Here is a 10,666-nt window from a genome sequence, read left to right on the forward strand (position 1 = left end):
ATTTGAAAAATTTATGGTAGAAAATCACCGAAATTAATGAGACATAAATTTACAGATTCTAGGAGCTCAACAAATACTCAATACGATAAACTCAAAGAAAAACACACCTAGACACATCTTAATGAAAATGTTCAAAACCGGGATGCCTGGGTGGCTCAGTGGTTGAGTGTCTGCCTTTGTCTCAGGGCATGATCCAGGGTCCAAGATCAAGTCCCAATACGGGCTCCTTGCAGGGAGCCTGGTTCTTCCTCTGCCTGTGTCTCTGCCTCTCTTTCCTAGTCTCTCATGAATAAATAAATACAATCTTGAAAGAAAAAAGAAAGAAAGAAAGAAAGAAAGAAAGAAAGAAAGAAAGAAAGAAAGAAAGAAAGAAAGAAAGAAGGAAGGAAGGAAGGAACTGTTCAGACCCAAAGATTTAAAAACCTAGAAAGCAGCTTTAAAAATGACATATTACAGGGGCACCTGGGTGGTTCACTTGGCTAAGAGTCTGCCTTAGACTCAGACACTGGGATCGAGCCCCACATTGAGCAGAGAGCCTGCTTATCCTTCTTCTCCCTGCTTATATTCTCTCTTGCTATCTCTGTCTCTCTCTCTCAAATAATGAAGAAAATATTTTTTTTAAATGACGTATTACATAAAGGAAACAATGGTTTGACTGATCACAGAATTCTCAACAGAAACCAAGGAGAACAGAATATAGTATAACATCTTTAAAATCCTAAGAAAAGGGATCCCTGGGTGGTGCAGTGGTTTAGCGCCTGCCTTTGGCCCAGGGTGCGATCCTGGAGACCCGGGGTCGAATCCCACATCGGGCTCCCGGTGCATGGAGCCTGCTTCTCCCTCTGCCTGTGTCTCTGCCTCTCTCTCTCTCTCTCTCTCTCTCTCTCTGTGTGTGTGTGTGTGACTATTATAAATAAATAAAATTTTAAAAATAAAATAAAATAAAATAAAATCCTAAGAAAAATGATTTGGCAAACCAAAATTCTATACTCAGTGAAAATAATGCTTAGATATACTTCTTCACAAGAAAAAGAGAAAACGAAAATTTGTTGTTAGCAGACCTGCTTTATGAGAAATGTTAATGGAAATTATTCCAGATATGATGAAGGAAAAAGATATCCAAGAGAAATCTGGATTTTTAAGCACGAAGAGCAAAAGAAATGGTAAATCGCTGGGTAAATACGTTAACAATGACGACAACAGAAAACCCTCTTTAAAACAAATTTTTAACATTCTCTGGTAGAGTTTTCAACATATGTAAATGTAATACTTATGATAGCTATAACTTATTGGTCAGCAGGCAGGGGTTAACAATCTATATGGTTGTAAAGCTTCTACATTTAAGCAAAGTGGTAGTATATTAACTCAACCCTATGAAACAATAGGTATGTATATTATACTTTCTAGAGCAACCACTACACACAAGAGAGAGAAAAGAGAGTCAAAAATCAGTAAACTAAAATCAGACACCAAATATTCAAATAATCCAAAAGAAGGTATAAAGGAACAAAAAACAGGGTACAAAGACATGTAATAAAATGGCAGACCTAAATCCAACCATATCAATAATTAATTTAAATGTTTATGGCCTACAGATTTGGGCAAGAATCCTCAATAAATCTTAAAAATGTTAAATGTTAAAAAAAAAATAAAAATAAAAAAATAAATGTTTATGGTCTCAACACTCCAGTTAAAAAGTCAGAGATTGTTTAAGAGTGAATAAAAAGGCAATACTCTAGTACTCTAGTAATACTCTTGAACAACACGGGTCTGAACTATATGGATCCACTTATACATGGATTTTATTTAATATACAGCACAGTATTGTAAATGTCAATAAATAAATAAACTTTTTAAAAAAGACTTTTTATTTATGAGACACACAGAGAGAAGCAGAGACATGGGTAGAGGGAGGAGCAGGCTCCCCACAGGGAGCCCGATGCAGGACTTGATCTCAGGACCCTGGGATCACAACCTGAGCAAAAGGCAGACACTCAACCACCGAGCCACCCGGGTGCCCCCTTTTCCTTGTCATTTTAATAATATTTTATTTCCTCTAGCTTACTTTATTGTAAGAACATCATAGTATATAATATGTATAACACACAAAATATGTGTTAATTGACTATTCATGTGATCAGTAAGACTTCCAGCAACAATAGGCTATTAATAGTTACTTTTGGGGGGAGTGGATTTTCAACTGTGTTGTGGTCAGCATCCCTAACCCCTGTGTTGTTCAAGGGTCAACTAAGTGTAAATTGTGCCAAAAGTGGCAGACTTTTTTTCTTTTCTTTTTTTTTTTTTTTTAATATATTTAAGTAATCTCTATACCCAATGTGGCCCCTGAACTCGTGACCCGGAGATCAAGAGTCAAATGCTCCTCCGACTGAGCCAGCCATGTGTCCCCACACTTTCAGTGTAAAAACATATAGATACTGGAAATAAATGGATGAAAAAATTAAACTACACAATCAGCAAACAGAAGTCTGAAATGGCTATTTTGATACCAGATACAATGGACTTCAAGACAAGAGTATCATCAGAGATAGAAATAGACACATATCATACAGATAAAAGTAACAAATCATCACAAAGACACAATTCCTCATTTTATGTGGCTAGCAGTAGAGGATCAAAGTACACAAAGCAAAGCTGATAGAATTAAAGCAAAAAAATAACAATTCTACAGTCTTAGAAAGAAATTTTAAGACTTCCTTTTTTCAGGAAGTGATAGAACTAGACAAAAATTCAGTAAAGACATAGAAGATCTGAACAACAATATTAGCTACCTTATTCGACATCACTTTATTGAACACCACATTCAACAGCTACAGAATATACATTCTTTTCAAGTAGACATTGTGCATTCAACAAGATAGAGCATAACTCTAAAGTTAGAAAGAGGAAAATCGGGCAGCCCCAGTGACTCAGTGGTTTTGCGCCGCCTTCAGTCAAGGGCCTCATCCTGGAGACCCAGGATCGAGCCCCATGTCCGGCTCCCTCCATGGAACCTGCTTCTCCCCCTGCCTGTGTCTCTGCCTCTCTCTCTATCTCTCTCTCTGTCTCATTAATAAATAAATAAAATCTTTAACAAAATAAAAAGAGGAAAATCATACATGTATTCTCTGACCACATCAGAATTAAATTAGAAATCAAGATCAGTAAGATACTTAAAATAAAAAATAAATCCTGAAATTATAATCTCCTTGTAAATAATTCATAGGTCAAAAAGAAATCACAAGAGAAATACAAAGTAACAACAAAAATACACATATCAAAATTTGTGGATTGCAACCAAAGCGGCACTCAGAAGGATACTTAAAAGCTCTAAATACTCCTATTACAAAATAGACTTAAAATCTAATTTCCTGACAAGACTTCATCTTAAGATACCTTACAAAGGGCAAAGTAAACCCAAAATAGAAGGAAAAATATAACAAAGAGGAGGAATTCATGAATTAGGACAGCACAGAAAATCTGGTTCTTTAAAAAGATCAACAAAATTGACAGTCCTGTGGCTAGACTGACATACTAGCAGCAAGCAACTAGAAATGAACTTATTAAAAGTTATTATTTACAGTAATATTAAAAACACACACACAAAAAAACACCTAAGAACAAATCAAACAAAAGATAACCAAGACTTTTATAATGAAAACTACAGAATGTTGGTAAGAGAAGTTAGGGATCAAAATAAAGGAAAAATATGGCATGCTCATAAGTCAGAAAACTCAGTATTGTTAAAATTGCAATTCTCCCCAAACTGATCTACTGATTCAATATATAATACTCATCAATACTCCAGCGTGCTTCTTTTTATAGAAATTGACAAACTAACTCTAGAATTTATGTAAAAAGACAAAGAAACTAGAATAAATAAACGAACTTTTAAAAAGAACAATAGAGTTAGATGACTTACCCTATCTGATTTCAAGACTTACTCTAATCTCACAGTATCAAGACAGTTTTAGTATTGGCAAAAAGATAGGTATATACACCAGCAAAACAGAATAAGAAGTCCGGAAACAGACCCACACATATATACGTTTACATAATTACTGACCAAGGTGCCAATGCAATTGAATAAGGAAAAGAAAGTCTTAACAACAGAATATACAAAATTTAAAGAAATTGACATTGATTCTTAGGATACACCATGCACAAAAACTTAACTCTAAACGAGTTATATATCTAATGTAAAACCTAGAAAAAAGTCTAGAAAAGGAGAAAATCTTTGCAAATAGGGATGGCAAGGTTTTCTCAAATACATACAAAAAAAGCATGACATATAGAAGGAAAAAATAACATTTTAATTATTTTTTATGATAAATTAAAACTGTTGGTCTTCAAGGCGCCTCGGTGCTAGGTTAATTGAGTGGCTTCAGCTGAGGTCATGTCATGATCTCAGAGTCCTGGGATAGAGCCTCAAGTTGGCCCCACACACAGCTGGGAGTCTGCTCAGAATTCTCTCCCTCTGCTCATCCCTTTTCTTGGTAAACTAAACATTAAATCTTTAAAAAATAAATAAAACTATTGATTTTTAAAATTAATTAATGTTTTTAATTTATTGTATTTTTTTTATTGGAGTTCGACTTGCCAACATATAGCATAACTCAGTGCTCATCCTGTCAAATGTCCCCCTCAGTGCCCATCACCCAGTCACCCCAACCCCCGGCACACCTCCCTTTCCACCACCCCTTGTTTGTTTCCCAGAGTTAGGTGTCTCTCATATTCTGTCATCCTCACTGATATTTCCCACTCATTTTCTCACCTTTCCCCTTTAATCCCTTTCACTATTTTTTATATTCCCCAAATAAATGAGACCATATAATGTCTGTCCTTCTCTGACTTACTTCACTCAGCATAATACCCTCCAGTTACATCCACGTCGAAACAAATGGTGGGTATTTGTCATTTCTAATGGCTAAGTAATATTCCATTGTATATACAGGGCACATCTTCTTTATCCATTCATCTTTCAATGGACACCAAGGCTCCTCCCACAGTTTGGCTATTGTGGACATTGCTGCTATACACATTGGGGTGCAGGAGTCCTGCCATTTCACTGCATCTGTATCTTTGGGGTAAATCACCACCAGTGCAATTGCTGGGTCGTAGGGCAGATCTATTTTTAACTCTTTGAGGAACCTCCACACAGATTTCCAGAGTGGATGCACCAGTTCACATTCCCACCAACAGTGAAAGAGGGTTTCCCTTTCTCCACATCCTCTCCAACATTTGTTGTTTCCTGTCTTGTTAATTTTCACCATTCTCACTGGTGTGAGGTGGTATCTCATTGTGGTTTTGATTTATACTTCCCTGATGGCCAGTGATGCGGAGCATTTTCTCATGTGCTTGTTGGCCATGTCTATGTCTTCCTCTGTGAAATTTCTGTTCATGTCTTTTGCCCATTTTTGATTGGATTAACACTACTGATCTTTAAAACACACCATTAAAGGGATGTCTGAGTGGCTCAGTGTTTTAAAAATAAATAATCTAATAATCTTTAAAAATAAATAATACATACATACATACATACATACAAATACCACTAAGAAAAATAAAATGCAAACCAGAGACTAGAAGAAAATATTCAAGACACATCTATCAAAGATACTGTATTCAGAATATAATTTTTAAAAATACTACAATTCCATAGCAAGACAGACAACTCAACTTTTTTAAATGAGCCAAAGAGGGGTGCTTGGGTATCTCAGTTGGTTAAGCTTCTGTCTTCAGCTCAGGTCATGATCCAGTCCTGGGATCAAGCCCCTAGTCAGGCTTCCTGCTTGGCAAAGAGTCGGCTTCTCCCTCTACGCCTCTCCCTACTTGTGTTCATTCCTTCTCTCATATTCTATCAAGTAAATAAATAACAAAATCCTTATTACTTTTTTAAGATTTTATTTATGTATTCATGAGAGACACAGAGAGAGGCAGAGACACAGACAAAGGGAGAAGCAGGCTCCATACAGGAAGCCCGATGCAGCACTCAATCCCGGGATCCCCAGATTCGGGGATTACACCCTGAGCCAAAGGTAGATGCTCAACTGCTGAGCCACCCAGGAACCCCAAAAACAAAATCTTTAAATGGGCAAAAGATATGAACAGGTACTTCCCAGAAGATATATGAATTAAGCACATGAACAGATGTTCTATATCATTATTCATCAGGAAAATGTTAATTAAAATCACAATGAAACACCACTATACACCCTTAAAATTGGCTAAAATTAAAGACTTATTCCTATACACTGCTGGTAGTAATAGAAAATTATACCACCAATTTGGAAAACAGGCAATTTTTTTAAAAGTTTAACATACTCCAGACATATGACCAATCAACCTAAGATGGCATATCTTGGTAAAACAGTATCATCTCAGGTATTTATCAAGAGAAAAAGAAAAAAAATATTTCCCACACAGAGATGTGCACATGGATGTTCAGAACAGCTTTACTTTAATACTCCCAGAATGAAAATAACCCAAATGTCCATCAAGGAAGATGGCTAAACAAATCATGGTATATCTATAATGAAATTCTATTCAGCAATAAAAAATAGTTCTCATTCAAAACCATTATTTTGAATGAAAAAAATCATGCAAAAATAGAACATACTACCTGATTTCATTTATATAAAATCCTAGAACATGAAAACCACTGTATGGTGACAGAAAGAAAGGTCAGTGTTGTCTGGGAACAGGAGTAGAGAAAGGAATGGATGACAAAGGAACCAAAAACAACTTGGGGGAGGGATAGAAATGTTATCTGGACTGTGGTGACACTGTTATGGTTATTTACATATGTCAAAGCTAATCAGTATGGTTTCACTCATACATGGAATATAAGAAATAGTGAAAAGGATTATAAGGGAAAGGGGGGAATTGAGTGGGAAAAATTAGAGAGGAAGACAAACCATGAGACTCCTGAGAAACAAACAAAGGATTGAGGAAGGGGAGGTTGGTGGAGGGGATGGGGTAACTGGGAGATGGGCAATGAGGAGGGTACTTGATGGGATGAGCACTGGGTGTTATACTCTATGTTGACAAATTGAATTTAAATTAAAAAAATGTAAAAAAAGGGCAGCCGGTGTGGCTCAGCGGTTTAGCGCCACCTTCAGCCCAGGGCCTGATCCTGGAGACCCGGGATCAAGTCCCACGTCAGGCTCCCTGCATGGAGCCTGCTTCTCTCTCTGCCTGTGTCTCTGCCTTTCAATCTCTCTCTCTCTCTCTCTCTCTTTTTCAGCGTGTCTCATGAATAAATAAACACAATCTTTAAAAAAAATGTAAAAAAAAAGAGCTGATCATACTGTATGCTTTAAATATGTATACTGTAAAGATGCATTCTATTGTACTTCAATGATACCTCAATATAAAAAATTGTAACAGGAATTAGCAGTACTCTAGGACCAAAACCCACCATCCAAAACAATGGGAAAAATCTCTACTTGCAAGACTTGCTAGTATCAAGAGGCCAATAAGAGTCAAGTCCCCTCTGACTCCTCTTAGTAAACTGTCAACCATAGGAATTTCTTCACTGTCAGTGTAGGACTCAAATATACCCATATCCCTTCTCATGAATAAGCACAAGCACATTAAAAACAACAACAACTAAAAAAACAATACTTCATATGATCAGCATGATTAACATCCTGGGAATTAATCAACGTGGTTAAGAAATCACTCCCCCTAGGTATCTTTTATTTTCAAAGGACCCAACAAAAACAAGTGTTATACGTGTCAAATGAGGGTACTTGATTGCTTACAAAATCTCAGATTAATCCTAAACTTCCCTTTCCATAAATATGGCAAGAAAATGATTTTGTTTTAAATAATAGGATCTTAATTGTAGTGACTTTATAATTTGTTGACTATGGCACTCTCCCCCAGTCTCAGCTTCTAATCATAAGAGTGAAAAGTTTAACCAATTTTCAAACTCCTTTCTGCCCTATCAAGAATTTTTCAGAGACTCTAGTTCATTCTCCATGTGGAACTACTTAAGACTTCATTACAAAATTATTTTTGTTCTTCTCAATTTCCTTTGCAGCCTCTGTTCATTTTTTTTTTAAAGACTTTATTTATTCCTGAGAGAGAGAGAGAGATGCAGAGACACAGACACAGGCAGAGTGAGAAGCTGGCCCCATACAGGGAGCCCGACGTGGGCCTGGATCCCAGGGATCAGGCCCTGGGCCTAAGGCAGCGCTAACCTGCTGAGCCACCTGGGTTGCCCACCTCTGTTCATCCTACCCAATCCTTAAATGCTGATGTCCTCTAGGGTTTCATTCTCTAGTCCCTTCTGGTCTCACCTCTCACCAATGGTTCTCAAACTCCACAATCTCCTAGAAAGTCAGTTAGAAAGGATTCCTGGGACGCCTGGATGGCTCAATAGTTGAGCATTTGCCTTCGGCTCAGGACATGATCCCAGGATCCTGGGATCAAGTCCTGCATCAGGTTCCTTGCAGGGAACCTGCTTCTCCCCTTGCCTATGTCTCTGCATCTCTCTGTCTCGAATGAATGAATGAATGAATGAATGAATCTTAAAAAAAAAAAAAAAGGATTCCTATGCCCTAATTCCAATGATTTTGATTCAGATTAAAGATAAGGACCTATTAATCTTTTTATTTTTTTTAACCATTACCCACTTGCTATTCCATTTAATGCTTTTAGCTGTTCACACATTCTATTTCTCTATGAAGAAATACCTTTTCTTTCTGGCTAACTGCATTATTAAGGAATAATAACTTTCAAGCCTGTTTAGGAGTAACTTGCTCTGGCAACTCTTCCATTCTGAACTATCACTCCCCTTCCCCAAATGCTATATTAAATTCCTATTTAAAAATATTTACTTACGCTGAATCATGTTGATGTATTTGCCTATCTCCCCTTTTAGAGTATTCTGTGTTTTATCTGCATATCTAACCTACTACACAGCTGGCACATAACAGATATTCAGCAAATATTATCTGAATTAATTCCTTCCAAAGAGTATCTAGTTAATAAGAATCCCTTTCATACTAACAAAAACGGAAAAGGTTAGCACAGTCAGTCTACAAAATAATGAACCAGTCTTAAAGCCAAACAGTATGAAAATAAAAGGATTTCTTACAACCATTTTTATCCATCCTTCCCTTGTTCATCAATGTATTCATGAGTATATATTTGATGTCTGAGGACATGCAAGGTACACTAAGTCATACATTCCATTTTTAATATAATTTGTGCTTTTCTTTGCAAGCTAGGTTCTTCTCCCCTACATTAGGTTTAGATCTCCACTGTCCTATCAGGTAGGCACTAGCTACAGGTGGCTATTTAAACTTAAGATTAAATACCATGAAAAATTCAGTTCCTCAACCACACTGGCCACATTCAAACGCTCAAAAGTCAATGAACCCCAGAAAATCTCACTTACTTCTTAGCTCCCACGATCTTCGTGCTCCTCTGCTGCTTAAAGGATGTGGGTTCCGGCGTCTAGCAAATCGCAAGCACATGAGTGAATTGCTAGGAACCTCTGAACCCTTACCACAAAAGAAAAAAAAAAAGAAAGAAAGAAATCCCCCTGTGCCCAGACGAAATGAAGCTCTCCCCTGGCAGTTACCTCAAACGGAAAAAGGCAAGACCTCTTAAGGAGAGTGTGCTGTCTTGTCTTCCAACTGAGTTAAGGCAGGTGACAACACCGTAGTCTATCATCTCCCCCATTCCCAAAGCCCTGTCCCAGGTAAAGATTCTAAAGGGAGGCGAAAAGTGAGGACAACGGATATGGAAGGTACTGGGTATACAAAAGGAATAGAAATTAATAGCAATCTGGCGAGAAACTGAGTCCAGAGAGGTGGGGAACAAGTCAGCGATAAGTGGGGGGGAAAAGAGGGAGACAGGTAGATCTGACCTAGAAGGGTGGGGCCTATGATGGGCTCTGAGAAAACCAATTCTGAGCATGGGACAAAAGCAAGGGACCGCGTGCTGCGGGCTCCACAGCGCTCCCCGTAAAGCATAACGGTCAAACTGAGAAACTCACGGCGGGTACTGCACCGAGTCTGGAAGACATCACTCCCTCTCCACGCCTAACAAATCCATCCAAGGGCTCCGGCCAGACCAACGCCACTTCCGCTCCCCTCTCCTCTCCCGGATGTGCAGTCGGCGCCGCCAATCCCAAGTCTGAACGTCTACTTCCGCCTGGCAGCTTCCGAGGGGGCTGCGGCCGGAGTGAGTGACGCGCCTTCCTCCTCTGAGACCCCGCCCTGGGAAACTGTAGGTGGGGTTTGGAGCCCCAACCTGGCCTCGGAACCCCTAACTGCCGCTCTATCGCTTTGCCCGACACCGAAAGCCCCTCCACCCTTCATTCCCCACCCAGTACGACGAGTGATCTTTCTAGATGGAGATCAATTATTGATTGCCCCTTTATTTATCTTAGAGAAATTACAAACCCATTCCCGCCCTCCCTCCCCCCACGGATACACAACCATTGATGCTCTTTGCTGAGGGTGCAGGTATTGGAGACAGTGGCTGAGCAGGAAAGCCAGGAAAAGGTTAACTCGCTGAAGACTTGAGCCAGTCAATGGATAATGGGGGCGGATCTCTTCTCATCTGTTAGATTTATGCCTCTAAATTTGCCCTGCTTTGGAGTATTTTGTGTGTGGTTTCTAACAGACATGTTTGAATAACCCTTGAAATC

At 38.5% G+C, this 10,666-nt stretch overlaps 1 protein-coding gene across 3 annotated transcripts in view; it reads right to left on the bottom strand.

The window, feature by feature from the left end:
- The window catches only part of ZNF512 (zinc finger protein 512), a 33,225-nt gene extending 23,043 nt beyond the window's left edge, over positions 1-10,182 (bottom strand). The window contains exons 1-2 of one of the 3 annotated variants that reach the window (XM_072767959.1): positions 10,010-10,182; positions 9,407-9,465 (exon numbers count right to left, since the gene is read on the bottom strand). In XM_072767959.1, the coding sequence (XP_072624060.1) occupies positions 9,407-9,465; positions 10,010-10,039 (89 nt within the window). In that variant the 5' untranslated portion in view covers positions 10,040-10,182. Of the gene's footprint in view, positions 1-9,406; positions 9,513-10,009 lie in introns of all 3 variants that reach the window. The other 2 variants (XM_072767958.1, XM_072767957.1) reach the window with 2 other exon arrangements.
- Between the last annotated feature and the right edge of the window lie 484 nt (positions 10,183-10,666).

Source organism: Vulpes vulpes, chromosome 8 (genome assembly GCF_048418805.1).
Source record: "Vulpes vulpes isolate BD-2025 chromosome 8, VulVul3, whole genome shotgun sequence".
Classification (NCBI taxonomy): domain Eukaryota; kingdom Metazoa; phylum Chordata; class Mammalia; order Carnivora; family Canidae; genus Vulpes; species Vulpes vulpes.